General features: G+C 46.0%; 1 protein-coding gene across 2 annotated transcripts; it reads left to right on the top strand.

The window, feature by feature from the left end:
* Positions 1-1,531: 1,531 nt before the first annotated feature.
* ELOA (elongin A) lies at positions 1,532-18,346 on the top strand. 2 transcript variants are annotated; one of them, XM_016956263.4, is made up of 11 exons: positions 1,532-2,023; positions 7,464-7,520; positions 8,285-8,391; positions 9,291-10,476; positions 10,853-10,964; positions 12,545-12,700; positions 12,808-12,905; positions 14,296-14,476; positions 14,727-14,838; positions 15,406-15,578; positions 17,949-18,346. In XM_016956263.4, exons 1-11 carry the CDS (start codon positions 1,871-1,873, stop codon positions 18,008-18,010), a joined length of 2,397 nt encoding a protein of 798 aa, XP_016811752.1. In that variant the 5' UTR covers positions 1,532-1,870; the 3' UTR covers positions 18,011-18,346. The 2 variants fall into 2 exon arrangements, with proteins under 2 accessions (XP_016811752.1, XP_016811753.1); XM_016956264.3 differs by lacking the exon at positions 1,532-2,023 and adding an exon at positions 2,054-2,715.
* Positions 18,347-19,175: the final 829 nt, after the last annotated feature.

Raw genomic sequence — 19,175 nt, 5'->3', positions numbered from 1 at the left:
CCAAGTAGCTGGGACCACAGGCACGCACCACCATGCCTGGCTAATTTTAAAATTTTTGTATTTTTTGTAGAGGCTGGGTCTTACTACGTTACCCAGGCTGGTCTCAAACTCCTGGGCTCAAGCAGTCCTCCCGTCTTGACCCCCAAAGTGCTGGGATTACAGGCATGAGCCACTGTGCCCAACCTCATTGTTTCTTTTCATTTTGGTTATTGAGCTCTCTCTGGATAACATCTGCAGAATGTTTCATGTGTCCCGAGTATGTGCCAGGCCAATTACTCAGCAATTCTGCTTCAAGAATCAGTCTGTATTCCATTACACCAGTGGTACATTTTCAAAATGGAAGCAATATAAAATGTAAAAGTATTTGCTACGCAGAGGAGGGAGACGCTACTGCTGGGACTAGAATCGAAGTTTTCTCACACCCAGTTCAATGCCTTTTCTACAACATCCCTCAGTTGAGCCTTAGGGCACCAAGTGGATGGTCATTAGTCTTGTATGGACTTTATATCCAATGCTGATTATAAGGTCTAGATGATGCTAGGTGGCAGAGATTCAAAGTTGGACAGGTCAGTTACTGTACTTGATAAATAAACAGCCCAGTGGCAAGACAGATAAATAAACTGACCATTTACACCCTGAAAATGTGGTCAGTTGCTTAGGGAACTGGGGGAGGGGCGCCAAATGGAGGAGTAGGGACATGGTAGAGAGGGCTTTTCAGCATAGTGAGTGAATGAATGCTCATTTGAAGAAACAACTTGTGTTTAAGGTGTTTTTCTTTCTTCCAGAGCTAGAATCTGGAAGAATCTCTGGGCTTTCCTGCTTTGAGGGAGAGATCAGGCTAGGTGCATTGCCAATTTGCTGCTGAAGATCTGATTAGGTTCTACTTTGATCTGATCAAATGAGATGTAATCAGTGCTGGTACTTTAAGTGAGTTTGCAACTATTTAGTTGCTCTTTTTAGTAGTAGTATTAGTAATGGTAAAACTTAGTGCTTTTAGGATGAGAGTAGACGGCCTGAAGAATAGTATCTTGGGCTCTTCTGATCAAGCCCTACGGCTCATTGGCAGGTCATCAGAGGAAATATCTATCTATACATTCATTCGATAAGTATTTATTTAGTGCCTATGTGCCAGACACTGTGGGGAAAACAAGACACATGGGCTATTATTGCCTCATGGAAGGAACTAAGCTGTTTGGATTTTGAAAAATCCCTTTCTCTGGGCCTCAATTCCTCGACCTGTTCAGAAATGTGCGCTCACAATGGTCCTAGACATCTTAGATTCAGGTTCCATTTTCAGTTCTTTCCTGTCCTGCGGCCATCTGCAAGTTAATTTGGTCTCCCTGAACCTCAGTTTCCTCATTTGTAAAATGAAGATCATGAAACTCGTTTCATCAGGTTGTACTGAGGCTGGAAAAGATAGTCTAACTACTGACGCATCGTGTGCTCAGCCTAGGGTGGCTGCTACCGCGGGTGCCTGCGGACTCCTAGTCCTGGGCACCAGCCCGGGACCCCTGACAGGGTGTTGATTAGGGCGTGGCTAAGCCCCAGGCGGGAGAAAGCATTGGCATTTATAAGGCCAGGGTCTGGCGCGGTGGCCTCATTCCGTCTTGAAGTAGACCCTGGAGAGGTCTTCCAGGCTTGGGCTCAGCACGCGAGCACCGGGAGCGGGGGTGCAGGCGGCGGAGGCGCGTACGGCCCGAGCAGTCCCCAGTCCCCAGCGCGCACACTTGGGCCCGGGGCGCGAGGAGTGCGCGGCCGCCGGGTGGGCGCTGGGGAGCGGGCCCTGGGGGCGGAGCCTGCAGCCCGCCGCCCCCCACACACCCGAGCCGAGGCCCGGAAGGGGCCAGGCGCGCTTCCGTCTCCGCCGGGGATGCACGGAGGGCGGAGCTGCGGCCCGAGGACGCGACGCGAGCCCAGTTCCGGCGAGGAGGCCGCGCCAGTGACAGCGATGGCGGCGGAGTCGGCGCTCCAAGTTGTGGAGAAGCTGCAGGCGCGCCTGGCCGCGAACCCGGACCCTAAGAAGGTGAGCGAGGGGGCGGCGCGTAGCGGGATGGGCGTTGGGTCGGTGAGGGCCCCGTAACGGTCGCGGCCCGAGCGCGGCGGGGTTCGGGGGCTGGGACCCTGAGCCAGGCCCCGCGGGGCTGGGGTCGTGAAGTTCGCGGCCATTGACCGCTGCCCGCGCGTTGGGACCCTGTGCGTCGGGCGTCGGGACGCGGGGCCCCGGCCACTCCCCCTCCCTCACGGGCCCGGGATGGGGGCGCGCCCGGTGCGGACACCGCGTGCCTAGCGCTTCCTCCCAGAGGCGCTCCGTGGCGTCCCGAGCCAGCTGTTTCCTGCGGGAGAGCGTGCCCGGGGCGGGAGGGCGCTGGCCGCCGCCTCGTTGGCCTCCCGGTGCCTGCGCTGGTGCCCGGCGCCCCGCGGAGCGGCGCGGACTCCCCGGCGGGTGCGTGTTCGCTGGGAGGAGAAGACGGGCGCCCGAATGCTGCGGAGCCTGGACTCGCGGTGTGGTCCGCGCCTCTCGGAGACGCGGTTACTACTCTCCGGCTGGATATCAGAGCGTGGACTTTTCGCTTTCTCAGTGAATCCCTTTCAAAACAGAATAAAGCCTCGCGTCACCTAAGCATACTCCTGAAAACTTAGGTTGGAATTGAAAAAGAGGCGGGGGCCCGGGGTTGGAAGTCGCAGCTAGGTTTCCTTTTGGCCATTAATAGGAAGGTAAGAGCTACCGTTTCTCGTTGTTCGAGTGAGGGACAACCATTTTTAATTGTAGTTAACTAGTTTTTGTTGTTTATTGTACAAACTGAACATTAAGTTTAACGCGTTCTTGTACCTTTTCATCTTTCTGTCACTCACTTCTCTGGTCTCCAGGAGACAGTCTGGTGGTTGTCAGGATTTTTTTTTTCTCTTTTTTTTTTGAGGCGAGTCTTGCTCTGGTCGCCCAGGCCGGAGTGCAGTGGCGCGATCTCGGCTCACTGCAACCTCCGTCTCCCGGGTTCAGGCAATTGTCTGCCTCAGCCTCCCGAGTAGCTGGTATTGTAGGCGCCCGCCACCACGCCTGGCTAATTTTTGTATTTTTAGTAGAGACAGGGTTTCACCTTCTTGGCCAGGCTGGTCTTGAACTCAGCTGTCAGGATTTTTTAAGTGGAAATACAACGATGAAAAAGCACTTACGTGTTTGGCATTCTCCGTCATCATTCTGGCCGGGGCGGGCAGTTCTAGGAGTTGGAGCTCAGTCCTGGTGGAAAAGGAAGTCGTGGAGGGAGCGCTAGGGCCGTGGGGGAACTGCTCTGCTGAGCCTCTTCCTCACCTGCTGCTTCCTAGGACTAACCTGAAAGGCTAAGGTGCTGAAAGTCAGTGCTCAGAAAACCAATCGTCATTCTTTGGGGTTTTTTTTTCTTGAAGAGCCACTTTCTCTTTACCTTGTTCTAGCCTGTTGGAGGTAGGGTTTCTGCAATTCCAAAGGCCGTACACAGCCTCTCACCATCAGACCACTTTTTAAGGCTCTTCGTTCATACCTAGCTCGAAGATTCACTTCTTCAGGAAGCCATTTTAGTTACAAATCTGGGAAAACTTAAAATGCTTTCATTGTGCCATGTTTTCTGTTGCAGCTTCAGTACCGTACCTAGTGGTCAGGCATACTTACAAGTTTCTTTTTACAGTAACCGCTTGTGGACATCTAATAAATGGTCATTATTTTTTAGTACTAGTTTGTTTTCCTGAACACTGTAAGATCTGTGACTGACGTTTGATACCTTAAAGCAATGCCATATAATAACTACCCACTATTTGTTCTTTATTTCTGTCAGATAAAAAATGTTCTATGTAGTGTCTACAGTCATTTTTTTTTTTAACTAGAATTTAGATTTGGAAGTAGATTTTCTATTAGTTGATTTGCATGAAATACAAAATTAGGAAAAGGCTTATTCCACCTCAACCTAGTTGAACTATTAATGATTTTTTTTTTTTTTTGAGGATTTGGGCTCTTTCTAGATAGAAAATCACCCTGAACTTCTAGCTTTGCTTTGTGAAGTGAGCATCATGAAGATGAGAAAATGTTGGGAGATCATTTTTGCAAAGGGCATAATAGTTGGCATTCAGATATGAGTTAACTGCAGAGGGAAAATTGCAAGCTGTCATGTTGGCCTTGTTCCTCTCAACCTTCTGGTAACCTAACAAGCTCCTACAGGTTGTATGTGAAATTGCAAGATGATTATATAGCCCTGTTGAATTTACAACCAGATCTTGCTTTCAAACCATTATTAGCCAAGGGTTTGATTCCACACCTGTGTTCATGGATTTTTTGGTATTAGACATTGCTGTAACTCTGTTTTCACTTTTTCATCTGTTATCTTGGCTCACTTGAGGGAGAAGGTATCAGCAGCCTAGGACCACTTGGTTTCTGTTTTTATGTTTCATAGTTCATGGCTGATAAAAATTACCTGTCCTTAGGCCGAGTGCAGTGGCTCACGCCTGTAATCCCAGCACTTTGGGAGGCCGAGGTGAGTAGATCACCTGAGATCAGGAGTTCGAGACCAGCCTGGCCAACATGGTGAAACCCCTTCTCTACTAAAAGTACGAAAATTAGCCGGGTGTGGTGGCAGGCGCCTGTAATCCCAGCTGCTCGGGAGGCTGAGGCAGGAGAACACTCGAACCCGGGAGGCAGAGGTTGCAGCGAGCTGAGATCGCGCCATTGCACTCCAGCCTGGGCAACAAGAGCGAAACTCTGTCTCAAAAAAAAAAAAAAAAACACACACACACACACACAGTTGGTCGGGCGCAGTGGCTCACGCTTGTAATCACAGCACTTTGGGAGGCCAAGAGGGGTGGATCATCTGAGGTCAAGAGTTCGAGACCAGCCTGGCCAACATGATGAAACCCCATCTCTACTAAAAATAAAAAAATTAGTTGGTCATGGTGGTGGTGCCTGTAATCCCAGCTACTCGGGAGGCTGAGACAGGAGAATCTCTTGAACCCAGGAGGCGGAGGTTGCAGTGAGCCGAGATGGCACCATTGCACTCCAGCCTGGACAACAAGAGCAAAACTCCATCTCCAAAAAAAAAAAAAAAAAAGGTCCTTGTCCTGTGTTACATTTTCACTGTGAAGGCTACCAAGAACATTTTGATGGCAGGTGACATTAAAAATATTTTTTGCTTTTTTGGGTTGAAGGATTGTACAGGGGACAACTGAGATGCCTCAACATGTACCCCGCAAATGTTTGATATTTCTCAGTTGCCTGTTACCAGTTCTTACAAGCTCTACAGTTGTACCTTGTTTGATAACAGCAAGTTTCGATCCACCTGAGGATGCCCAATGTGCCTTTGCCTTGTTATTGCTTTGTTCTTTCTTGAAATTTACTGAAAATAGAGGGGTTGTGAAGTCCTTTTTTCTCTTGTGTTAGACTAAATGAGTCTGAAAATCTTGAGGGTTTTAGTTTTGTCTGCTTTTAAATCTCCCCTAATAACCCAAAGTAAAGCAGAAAGACAGGATTTGTTCTTCCAGTTAGTGCTAGGCTTTGAGATAAACACACCCACAGTGACTTCCAGCCTCATCCTTATATGTTGGCTTTGTAGAGGTCCTGGGACACCTTTGTCCCCTTGGTGACCTCCTTTACTATGTGGGTTCTGAACTGTCTAATGACATCACAGGAGGAGTTTTTCTGCTTTCTTGCAAGTATGCTAAGAAGTATATGTGCTGCCGCTCTATTTTCATTTCCTAAGGACAGTGTTCTGATGTTGGATGCTTCTCCTGGCTTTACTTAACTGTAGTAGACACATTTGACTTTCCAGCTTGTTAAGCAAGTTACCTAACCTGATTGGGTTCAGTTGCAATATCTGTAAAATGGGGAGAATAACATCCACTTTATAGAGTTGGTTAGTGGGAATGAAATGAGGTAACATGTGTAAGAGCTTAGTGTAGTAGCTGACACACAGTAGATGGTATGTGAATATTCCCAACCTACCCCGTCCAAGGAATGGCATTATGAGAGAACCACTTGTTTTTGACCTTTTCAGTGATTTAAAATTTTCCTTTAAGTGAAGGAATTGACATTAGTCTTTGCACCCATAGCTTGGGTGGCAAGAAACACAAAATTTTTCCTGAGTTGGATGATGGTGGTGATAGGATTTGAAGTGGGGGATAATTTTCACTCAACTATGAAGGTGAAACTCCCTAGATATGCCACTTGGCCTCTTACTTGATCTCAAGATTATCACTTGTGATCCAATTGCTCTGTCTGGTGACCATGTTAAGTAATGATTGAAGTAGAATGACCAGAAAAACAGACTTGTTACTCCACCTAATAGCAATATGGCATACCAATTATAGTCTGGGCCACACATGGTAAAAGAGCAGATCTTGTTATATAATATTTAAATGCAAAGGTAACCACAGTTATCTATTTTAAACTACTTGTATTTTGAAGCACTCCTTGTATGGTAAGTATGTTTAGATACACGTAGACATTTCCTAGAGAAAGGTTTGGCCAGTCATAACTTTTGTTAGAGCAAGTAGGAATTGGCTGAGGAATATCTGGTTGAAGATCAAGGGCAGAACGCTGAAAGCTGTCAGTCGATGAATGAAATGATAAGTATTTAGTGAGCTTTCATAGTGTTCTAGACACTATGACTAAGGACTGCACATGGTTTGTCTCTGAATCCTCATAGTTTGTGAAGTAGAGACAGGACCAAGTTCCTATTTTGCAGATGAAGTAACTGAAGTTTGGGGAGGTTTTTGACTTATTCGAGATCACTCATCAAGGAGTGACAAAGCCAGACTGTCAAGCCTGTCTCTGACTCCAGAACTCCATCTTAACAGCTCTGCTGTACTGATTTTGACCTAGTTTTAGGAACTATAGGAAGGAAATGTGGTCAAACCCAGATCACTTTTCTAATCTACCCAGGCATTTTGTGTCCACCGTTAACATCCAAGCTCTGATTCTGGCAACTTGAAATTACTCTTGGCTTTACACTTATGTAGAAGAAAACAATTCTGTTAAACACTGTGGCCCTTCTGGAAACATGATGGTCTTTTCCTGTAGAGGCTTTTTCTTCCTTTTACTTCCTCTGTGCCAGGTCCATGGGTAATTCCCCTAAAATTGGTACCTTTCTCATAAATTCTATCAAAACTAGGGCAAAAATGATAGTTGTTGATGGCTTTTATCAGAGTTGGTAAGTTTTGATTCTCTTCTCTACATCTTATTTCCCCTTGGTGTAGCACAGTGGTTGAAAGCAGGGAATCTAAAGCCACAGACCTGAGTGAATCTTGCCCCACTTGAATCTTGGGACAAGAAACATAACTTTTATGAGCCTATTTTCATACTTGTAAAATAGGGATATTACTTATTACTGTAAATAGGCATAATACTTATACTCATTACTGTAAATGGTTAGCACTAAGCACTTAATAATCAGATATTCTTGTTAAAGTGAATATGACTATTGAAATTAATGTTTTCTTCTCTGCAGCTGTTGAAATATTTGAAGAAACTCTCCACCCTGCCTATTACAGTAGACATTCTTGCGGTAAGAACTGTGTGACTTTAAATATTATATAATGATATCCCATTCCCTTCTCACTGGAGAATGTGTAGAATAAGGTTACAAGTATGGGCTTTGGAAGTGAAAGAAACCAGACACAAAAGGCCATATATGGTCTGATTCCATTTATATGAAATGTCCAGAATAGGCAAATCCATAGACAGAAAGTAGATTAGTGGTTGCCAGGGGCTAGGAGAATTGGGAGGAACAGGATTTCTTTTTAGGGTAATGTAAATGTTCTGGAATTAGATGGTTATAATGGTTATACAATATTGTGAATGTTCTGGAAACCACTGAATTATGTACTTTAGTTAAAATGGTGAATATTGTTAAATGACTTTATTTCAAAATTAGAATTAAAAGAACATTGACTTTGGCATCAACTAGTCCCAGATTCAAATCTGAGTTCTATGACTTGAGGCTGCTCCTATGTAAAATGGGTCTGATTCCTGCTTCACAGAGTTATTGTAAAGACTGATTCAGAACTGTATGCAAAGCTCTTATCTTAGTGCCTAACACCTGCCCTAATCACTCTTGTTATTAAAGTTCTGAACTTGGTACACTTTGCTACTGTGTGTCATTAGAGATTTGGGGCATAGACACAAAGTAATTTAGTGTTAAGATTTGCAGGGTATGTTGTAGGAAGGAAGTATTGCTTGTTGAGTTTCTCAAAGTAGAAAGCCTTATTTCTTTAGAAAAACGTTAGCCTAGTTCCAGAACCCTCTAACAATTACTTTGTCAAATTTTAGGAGACTGGGGTTGGGAAAACAGTAAATAGCTTGCGAAAACACGAGCATGTTGGAAGCTTTGCCAGGGACCTAGTGGCCCAGTGGAAGAAGCTGGTTCCTGTGGAACGGTAAGAACATTTCTCTTTAGGTTTGTTCAATTTCATGGTTAAATTTACAGATAGAAAAGGTTTTCTTTATTATTTCTCTTTTGCCTTCTGAAATTGTTTTGCCTCAATTATAAAAAATAATCCATGATCATTGTAGAATATTAGAAAATATTAAAAATAGAAATCAAAATTTCCTATTTCTATCACGCAAAGACAAACGTTATGAACATTTTGGTACGTTTCTTTTTTTTTTTTTTTTTTTTTTTTTTGAGACGGAGTCTCACTCTGTTGCCCAGGCTGGAGTGCAGTGGCGTGATCTCGGCTCACTGCAAGCTCCGCCTCCCGGGTTCACGCCATTCTCCTGCCTCAGCCTCCTGAGTAGCTGGGACCAAAGGCACCCGCCACCACGCCCAGCTAATTTTTTGTATTTTTAATAGAGACAGGGTTTCGCCGTATTAGCCAGGATAGGATGGTTTTGATCTCCTGACCTCGTGATCTGCCCACCTCGGCCTCCCAAAGTGCTGGGATTACAGGCGTGAGCCACTGCGCCTGGCCTGGTATGTTTCTTTCTAACTGCTCCTTAAATGGCATTTTTTTAAGTTGTGAACTAGATAAATAATGAGCAGCCCCCATTTTATATAACAAATTAAACATGTCCCCATGTTTTAATAAATCTCCACGTTTTCATGTATGTGAGATGTTTGATCTTTGCATCTTGTGGTTAAACTCACCATTTCTCATTTGGGTTTTCCCAGTTTTAAGATTTGAGTATCTTTAAGCATAACCTACTTATCTTCTTCTTAAGACCTTGTTGTTTCTAACTCTGCATCTTCACTTCTTTGGTGAGTTCAGATTCTGTGACTTTGTCCCTCAAGAAGCAAGATTTAGACCTACTTTGTCTGCTTTTTCTTTTATTTTAGAAATGCTGAGCCTGATGAACAGGACTTTGAGAAGAGCAATTCCCGAAAGCGCCCTCGGGATGCCCTGCAGAAGGAGGAGGAGATGGAGGGGGACTACCAAGAAACCTGGAAAGCCACAGGGAGCCGATCCTATAGCCCTGACCACAGGCAGAAGAAACATAGGAAACTCTCGGAGCTCGAGAGACCTCACAAAGTGTCTCACGGTCATGAGAGGAGAGACGAGAGAAAGAGGTGTCACAGAATGTCACCAACTTACTCTTCAGACCCTGAGTCTTCTGATTATGGCCATGTTCAATCCCCTCCATCTTGTACCAGTCCTCATCAGATGTACGTCGACCACTACAGATCCCTGGAGGAGGACCAGGAGCCCATTGTTTCACACCAGAAGCCTGGGAAAGGCCACAGCAATGCCTTTCAGGACAGACTGGGGGCCAGCCAAGAACGACACCTGGGTGAACCCCATGGGAAAGGGGTTGTGAGTCAAAACAAGGAGCACAAATCTTCCCACAAGGACAAACGCCCCGTGGATGCCAAGAGTGATGAGAAGGCCTCTGTGGTGAGCAGAGAGAAATCACACAAGGCCCTCTCCAAAGAGGAGAACCGAAGGCCACCCTCAGGGGACAGTGCAAGGGAGAAACCGCCCTCTAGTGGCGTAAAGAAAGAGAAGGACAGAGAGGGCAGCAGCCTGAAGAAGAAGTGTTTGCCTCCCTCAGAGGCCGCTTCAGACAACCACCTGAAAAAGCCAAAGCACAGAGACCCAGAGAAAGCCAAATTGGACAAAAGCAAGCAAGGTCTGGACAGCTTTGACACAGGAAAAGGAGCAGGAGACCTGTTGCCCAAGGTAAAAGAGAAGGGTTCTAACAACGTAAAGACTCCAGAAGGGAAAGTCAAAACTAATTCGGATAGAAAGTCACTGGGCTCCCTCCCTAAAGTTGAGGAGACAGATATGGAGGATGAATTCGAGCAGCCAACCATGTCTTTCGAATCCTACCTCAGCTATGACCAGCCCCGGAAGAAAAAGAAAAAGATTGTGAAAACTTCAGCCACAGCACTTGGAGATAAAGGACTTAAAAAAAATGACTCTAAAAGCACTGGTAAAAACTTGGACTCAGTTCAGAAATTACCCAAGGTGAACAAAACCAAGTCAGAGAAGCCGGCTGGAGCTGATTTAGCCAAGCTGAGAAAGGTAACCCCTTCAGCCCCTTGGTGGCTTCCCACCCAGAGCACCTGGCCCTGCAGAGCTCAGAGGATTGCCCTGCCACTGTTTTCCTTAGCTTGCTTTTGGGGGGCATGTTGAATTTCAGTGTGCAGTAATTTCCTGTGGGCTTCACTGGTTGTCAGGGTATATGGTACCGCAAATAAGAATTTTCTGCATTATTCTCTTGTGATGGGCTCATCTGTATTTATTTCCTGACTGAGGTGGTGTCAGACATGACTGTGGCCCCCTCCAACCTGGATCTTCCTGTGCAAGATGTCCAGTTAATGCTCCTGGGAATAGACTGTAGGAAAGAGAGCTGTGCTCGTACTCACTGACTCTCCACCCATGGGTCTGTCCCCTGCAGGTGCCTGATGTGTTGCCAGTGTTGCCAGACCTCCCGTTACCCGCGATACAGGCCAATTACCGTCCACTGCCTTCCCTCGAGCTGATATCCTCCTTCCAGCCAAAGCGAAAAGGTAATTTTCTATATCTTCTTTTTCTTAATGGGAAAAAGATTTAAAAATTCATTCAAGGCAGGGTACAGTGGCTCACACCTATAATTCCAGCACTTTGGGAGGCCGAGGTAAGAGGATTGCTTGTGGCCAAGGGTTCTAAACCAACCAGGCTTGGTGGCTCACTCCTGTAATCCCAGCATTTTGGGAGGCCGAGGCGGGCAGATCACCTTAGGTAAGAAGTTCGAGATCAGCCTGGCCAACATGGTGAAACCCTGTCTCTACTAAAAATACAAAAATTAGCCAGGCATGGTGGTGCGTGCCTGTAATCCCAGCTACTCCGGAGGCTGAGGCAGGAGAATTGCTTGAACCTGGGAGGTGGAGGTTGCAGTGGGCCGAGATTACGCCATTGCACTCAAGCCTGGGCAACAAGAGGGAAACTCTATTTCAAAAAAAAGGAGTTCTAAACCACCCTGGTCAACACAGCAAGATGCTGTCTCTACAAGAGAAAAAAAGTAGCCAGGCATGGTGGCACATCCCAGGTACTCGGTAGGCTGAGGTGGGAGTATCACTTGAGCCCAGGAGTTCAAGGCTGCAGTGAGCTATGATTGCATCACTGCACTCTAGCTTGGGTGACAGAGCAAGACTGTTTCAAAAACAAACAAAAAAACTATCACCATAACATCAGATTTTTGATGCATTTCCTAAGTGCATAGACTCTGAAGTTTGATGGCTTGGGTTTGAATCCCAACTCTGGTTTCTGCAAGTTATATGACCTTGAGAAATATCTTAATTTCTTTGGACCTTAGTTGTATATATTGTGTAAATGGGAGTCATAATGGTATCTGCCCCATAGGGCTCAGTTTAATGAATTCAGAAGTGATGCCTTTTTGCTCTGGGTTTATCACATAGTAATTGTTCAGTAAATTGCTGCTGCTGTTATTAGCAGCCCTTTATCCTATGTGTTACATAGGATTTTTGTCTGAAAGAAAAAAATGTCTAATTTTCATAGCAAAAGAAGTAGAAGCCACATAAGGGTCTATCAGCAGGAGACTAACAGATAAATCATGGTTCATCTACACAGTGGCATCCTATGCCACAGTAAAAAAAAAAATGTGGAAAGTCTATGCACTGACATGGAATGATCTCAGATGTGGCAAATGAAGAAAAGCAATGTATGTAGTGAGTATGTTATTAATTGATTAATTGGCTTAAAAGGAATAAGATACATTTGCTTTTTGTTGTTGTTGCTGTTGAGAGTCTTGCTGTGTTGCCCAGGCTGGAGTGCAGTAGCTCCATCTTGGCTCACTGCAGCCTCCACCTCCTAGGTTCAAGCAATTCCTCTGCCTCAGCCTCCTGAGTAGCTGGGACTACAGGTGCATGTTGGGCAGGCCGATCTCGAACTCTTGACCTCAGATGATTCATCTGCCTTGGCCTCCTAAAGTGCTGGGATTACAGGAGCTTATTTTTAAATTCTCTGGAAGGATCTACAAAAATCTGTAGCGTGGATTGCCATTGGGAAAGGGAAGTAGGAGGCTGAAGGGGGTAGAAGGAGAGTTTTCACTGGATCACTTAGGGCCTTTTGTGTTTTTCTTGCCCTATAGCGTTCTCTTCACCCCAGGAAGAAGAAGAAGCTGGATTTACTGGGCGCAGAATGAATTCTAAGATGCAGGTGTATTCTGGTTCCAAGTGTGCCTATCTCCCTAAAATGATGACCTTGCACCAGCAGTGCATCCGAGTACTTAAAAACAACATCGATTGTAAGTCACACGCTTCTCTCTAGCTCTCAAGCACATTGTAGCACTTGGACCTTATCACTGGGTGGCTTGGCTGCTACTCAGTGTCTTCACCTTTGGTTTCTCTGCAGCAATCTTTGAAGTGGGAGGAGTCCCATACTCTGTTCTTGAACCCGTTTTGGAGAGGTGTACACCTGATCAGCTGTATCGCATAGAGGAATACAATCATGTGAGTATTCTGTTTGGGTGGGAAGAGGGCAGTTTTCTGGCTTGTACCTCCAGAAATAGCTTTGTCCCTGTGACTCCGCTGTGGCTGAAGGGCAGATCAGTGGTCAGAGCATTGTTCTGGATATATTTGGTTTGCCACTGGGCCTTTAAACAAGCATGTTATTAGCACTTGCTCCTGGCACCTTAAGTGGGCCTCTTGGGCTAGGATCAGGGTGAGATTCAAAGGGAGAAGAAAAACACTTTAACATCTCCCTTGAGCTTGCCTAGTCATGAAGGTAAAGGGAGAATTCTGGCAGCAGAGTAGCTGGGACCCAGGGCGGGGAAAGCACTTTGTGTTGACACTCTGACATCTGGTGATTGGCTGGATGTCTCTTAAGAAACATCAAGATTTATCCAGAATCCTCCTTAGGATGTAGGGCATACACATTTGATTGCATCAGCTGTCTCTCTTTAATTCTGAAAGTTCTATGACCTAACACCTTTTTTTTTTTTTTTTTGGAGACAGGGTCTACCTCTGTTGCTTCGACTGCAGTACAGAGGCCTAATCATGGCTTACTGCATCCTTGAACTCCTGGGCTTAAGTGATCCTCCCAAGTAGCTGGGACTACAGGCACATACCACCACACCTGGCTAATATTTTTATTTTTTAGAGAGATGGACTCTCAGACTCTTGGCCTCCTGAAGTGCTGGGATTACAGGCATGAGCCAACGTGCCTGGCCAATAACTTAACATCCTTCTTAGGTTGCCCCTTTGCCATCACAGTTCAGCGTAGTGTTGGGAAGTACCTGATTTGACTTGATCGCAGTTCTACCCTTTGCTGATTTTCTAAAGGAAAAGACTGATGTTACACAAATTTTTGTGATATTCTGTCACAGCCACCAAAAGCAACTAGCATAGTGCCTCACACTTCGCATTTTTAAAATTTAGTGAGTTATTTTTTTCCTAGAATTGTGGTATTTTAACATACTACTAAGATGAAGACCAAAAAATTTTTGGGAAACTGGTCACTCCTAGGTAATTAAATAATCAGAAAAAGATATGGGGCTGGGCATGGTGACACACGCCTGTAATCCCAGCACTCTGGGAGGCCAAGGTGGGCGGATTATCTGAGGTCAGGAGTTCGAGACCAGCCTGGACAACATGGCAAAACCCCGTCTCTACTGAAAATATAAAATAGCTGGGCGTGGTGGTAAGCACCTGTAGTCCTGGCTACTTGGGAGGCTGAGGCATGAGAATCGCTTGAACCCAGGAGGCAAGGGTTGCAGTGAACCAAAATTGCACCACTGCACTGCAGTCTACGCGACAGAGCAAGACTCTGTCTCAAAAAAAAAAAAATATATATATATGGAAAAGTGCTTGTACACAAATGATGTCCTGGTTCTGGTTTCAGGTATTAATTGAAGAAACAGATCAATTATGGAAAGTTCATTGTCACCGAGATTTTAAGGAAGAAAGACCCGAAGAGTATGAGTCGTGGCGAGAGATGTACCTGCGGCTTCAGGACGCCCGAGAGCAGCGGCTACGAGTACTAACAAAGAATATCCAGTTCGCACATGCCAATAAGCCCAAAGGTAACAGAGACGGGAGAGCTGGGGGAGAACTGGCAGGATGAGTGTTCTGGTCAATAGCAGGGTGTTGGTGGGCTTGGCTGGTGTAGGACTGCTTGCCCCTACATCAGGTAGCAGGGTGGGTATTTCTTCTGCCACCACCCATTCTACCCTACAAGTGGGGTTTCAGGGCACTCGAAAAGCCCGTGGATTATTTAAATAACAGTAGCATCTCTGCTCAAGAAGGCAGATGTTCATCTCCATAATTCCACAGGCCGACAAGCAAAGATGGCCTTTGTCAACTCTGTGGCCAAGCCACCTCGTGACGTCCGGAGGAGGCAGGAAAAGTTTGGAACGGGAGGAGCAGCTATCCCTGAGAAAATCAAGTAAGATCTGTGTTCTTACCTGGCTTTTGTGTGCTATCAACCCTTAGAGGTAGCCATAGCGGCAGGAAGCAAATTGCTTTTGGTGAAAGTGAGGCAGTGCAGACTGTGGGCTCTGGAGGCAGACCTCATCAGCTCAGCACTTCCCTCACCTCCCTCAGCCTCCGCTTCTTGGACTGCAGTGCAAGGTGATAATTACCCCTGCCCTAGGGTAGTCAAGATTAAATGGAGAGCAAAGCCTGGCTTATGGGAAACATTCCCTTATGCTTTCCCTTTTCCCATCTAAACAAAAAACACATTTCTGCAATGATTGTTATTTTGTCTAAGCCACATTAGCCTTTTCAAAATACAGATTTATACCAAAACAGTGAAAAGTTAGTTGAGATTATCATTTATTCTGAAAGGATAATGGAGACATCTCTGAGCCACCACCAGAATCCAGGGTGATAGGGTCCACTGGTCAAAGCCACAAACAGGGTGAGTCATCCTCACACAGGCCAGCTTCAGGCTGTTCGTGCTCAGGGCAGATTTCTTGTGCTCATGCCTAACCAGTGTTGTCCTGTGTTGCAGGATCAAGCCAGCCCCGTACCCCACGGGAAGCAGCCATGCTTCCTCCAGTAGCAACAGCTTTAACCCCAGCCCTGAGGAGCCGGCCTATGATGGCCCAAGCACCAGCAGTGCCCACTTGGCACCAGTGGTCAGCAGCACTGTTTCCTATGATCCTAGGAAACCCACTGTGAAGAGTAAGTAACTTGGAGTTCCTGCTCAAATATTATTTCAGCACTAGTTTTTAACTCTCAATGTCATTATTCACTGTATTACATTTTGTGGACTGCATGTTGCGTGTGCATGATGCCTTGCACATAGCTGGTCTGAATGTCAGTCCCTCCTTCCCCCTGCTTTGTCCATAGTGCATTATATCTCTTAAATAATTATAGTGAGTCTGGGTGCAGTGGCTCATGCCTGTAATCCCAGCACTTTGGCAGGCTGAGGCAGGAGGATCCCTTGAATCCAGGAGTTCAAGACCAGCCTGGACAACATAATGAGACCCTCTACAAAAAATTAAAAAATAGGGCATAGTGGTACACACGTGTAGTCCCAGCTACTCAGGAGACTGAGGTGGGAGGGTTTTTTGAGATGGAGTCTCGCTCTGTCACCCAGGCTGGAGTGCAGTGGCACGATCTCAGCTCATTGCAAGCTCTGCCTTCCAGGTTCATGCCATTCTCCTGCCTCAGCCTCCCAAGTAGCTAGAACTACAGGTGCCCACCACCATGCCCACCTAATTTTTTCTATTTTTTAGTAGAGACGGGGTTTCACCATGTTAGCCAGGATGGTCTCGATCTCCTGACCTCGCGATCTGCCCGCCTTGGCCTCCCAAGTGCTGGGATTACAGGCGTGAGCCACCGTGCCCGGCCGACCCTGTCTCTGGGAAAAAAAAAAAAAAAAAAAAGTGAAAGTAGAAAATAGTATCTGGCCAGGCATGGTCCCTGTCTCTATTAAAAATAGAAAAATTAGCCCACCATGGTGGCACGTGCCTATAATCTCAGGTACTCGGGTGGCTGAGACAGGAGAATTGCTTGAACCTGGGAGGCAGAGGTTGCAGTGAGCCGGGATTGTGCCACTGCCCTCCAGCCTGGATGACAGAGTGAGACACTGTCTCTAAATAAATAAATAAATATCATTGTGAATGACCATTTTGGCACTCTTCTTTTTTCACCTAAATATAAACTGACTTCTCTAGGCAATACCACAGTGTTCATAATTACTAATATTAACAGCTAAATGACAGGCCCTCTTACTGTTTTTTTATAGTCTTATAACTCTAGCTTCCAAATATTTATTCTTTATATCTAATTGGGTCTTCCAATTTTTTTTTTTTTTTTTTTTTTTTTTTTTTGGAGACAGAGTCTCACTCTGTCGCCTGGGCTGGAGTACAGTGGCGTGATCTCGGCTCACTGCAACCTCCACCTCCCAGGTTCAAGCGATTCTCCTGCCTCAGCCTCCCAAGTAGCTGGGATTACAGGTGCCCGCCACTAAGCCCAGCTAATTTTTTGTATTTTTAGTAGAGACGGGGTTTCACCCTGTTGGCCAGGCTGGTCTCGATCTCCTGACCTTGTGATTCGCCTGCCTCAGCCTCCCAAAGTCCTGGGATTACCAGCGTGAACCACCATGCCTGGCCGGGTCTTCCAAATATTTATTCTTTATATCTAGTTGCGTCTATTTTGTATTTTGTTAACTTTATTACCATAGACTATCCCCAGTATCCTAAGGGGATGTCCTAACTTAAGTCTTATTCTGTATTAATTGCAGGGCCCATGGGAGGGTGGGAGTCCTGGCTTGAGCTACAGCTATGCTCAGATGAACCATTCAGGAGGCAGGCTGGCCTTCCTTAGGCAGTACTTGCATAGCCACCTTAGACCTGTTTCTGCACTGGACAGATTGGAGGTAGACGTGCTGTTTACTGGTTTGGCTATTTGTGAGGCAAAGTTAAGTTATGACTGAGTATGGCCTTTAGAGTCTGGCAAGGGCCGGGGCACAGTGGTTCACACACACCTGTAATCCCAGCACTTTGGGAGGCTGGGGTAGGAGGGTGCTTGAGCCCAGGAGATCGAGACCAGCCTGAGCAACATAGTGAGACCCTGACTCTACAGAAAATAAAAAAAATTAGCCAGGCATGGTGGCACACTCCTGTAGTCTCAGCTACTCTGGAGTCTAGGAGGTAGAGGCTACAGTGTGCTGTGATTGTGCCAGTGCACCCTAGCCAGGGTGACAGAGTGAGACTCTCCTTACAAAAATAAAAACAAGAAAGTCTGACAGATTGAATTGTAATTCAGTACCTTACTGTACAACCATGGGCAAGTTGGCCAGGCTCTCTGAGCCTTGGTGCAGGTGGTTAGAGAGAGTGGTGGTTATGCCCCTGGCAGGTCCTCCGAAAGTGTCTGCTCTGTGCTGTTGCTTTTATTGCATTGTGAACAGAGGAGATAGTTACTACTTGTATCTCTGCCTGGTGGTGCACAGCCAAGAATAGCAGAGCTGGCTTTGACTGTAAACTACTGGGGGTGTGTCTAAGCCGCCACAGATCTGAGACAGCTGCCTTGTTTCTCTTTTCACAGAAATTGCCCCAATGATGGCCAAGACAATTAAAGCTTTCAAGAACAGATTCTCCCGACGATAAACTGAGGACTTGCCTTGGAAATGGAATCTGGGGAGGCAGGAATACAAGGACAGTGGGGGTTGGGGAATGGAATTCTACAGGAGACTGGAGTCTTGCTTTGTGGATCCTTTTGGTCTCCGAGTCCTGCAGTCTGCAGGTGCTGCCCCTGGGAACCTGCGTGCCACAGCCCCGCCTCCCTGCCTGGAGCACACTTTAGAATTCTGAAGAAGATGTGAAGCCTCTGTCTCACTGAGGATTTTAAAGGTCAATTATACTTTTGTTGTTCATTAGCATCTTTGTAAACTATAAGACGTAGTTTTAATTAATAAATATTGCCCCCAGATTGTATTTATATTATCCCCCAGGTTTGTTTTTGTTTTTTGTCCTCTACCACACATTTAGCCTTTTATCTTCCAGGTCCTTATTAAAATCAGATGAAAGCCTAGTGAAAGCCAGTCTCCTGCCCCAGCTCAGCTCTGTGTGGACTCTGGTCCAGACAGAGGACTGGGCATCTCCAGAGCCTGCACAGTACCTGCTGCACGTAGGGCAAGGAATGAGCACTAGACCGCCTGTCCCCAAGGGAGCCTCAGTGGGGCGACAGGGTGCTCGGCGGACTCCACCTCAGGCCCTCCCCAGTGTTGCTGTGCATTCCTGTGCAGGTGCATCTCTTTCTTACTCACTAACTGGTATTTATTAAGGGAGGTGCTCTGTAGGTCTGGAGCCTTTCCCTCATCCTTTTTGCGAGTCCCCACCTTTTTGTTTTTTTTTTTTCTTTGAGGCTCACTAGAGGACGCAGAACCTTGGGAGATTGATTTGCACAGAACTCCCCACCTCCCACTTTTACAATTTCCAGTTTCTGATTGAAAATTTTAGGGTTTCTCCCCACTGCCCTTCCCTATCTTTCCTTCCCCTCAACACCATGAAGGAAAAACACACACATGGCAGGGCTTTTTGTAGCCCTGAATGCAACTTTAGACATTTAAAAGCCAGCACTTTAATCTCTTGTTCTCTGTGAATCACTATGAGAAGTGAATGGTTTTAAAGGCTGTAATGCTATGTTGGAAATTGGTTTGTTTTGCCTTTTATTGAAAAGGTAAGATCATGTGATTGGAAGAACACAACTGTTGGCTTGGGAAGAGGACTTTGCTGCTGAAGTGTTTTCTACCTTCTGAGTGTGTTTAAGGCA

This window comes from Pan troglodytes, chromosome 1 (assembly GCF_028858775.2).
Source record: "Pan troglodytes isolate AG18354 chromosome 1, NHGRI_mPanTro3-v2.0_pri, whole genome shotgun sequence".
NCBI lineage: Eukaryota > Metazoa > Chordata > Mammalia > Primates > Hominidae > Pan > Pan troglodytes.
Note: the sequence above shows the minus strand (reverse complement) of the source record. Positions and strands in the feature narration are given on the sequence as shown.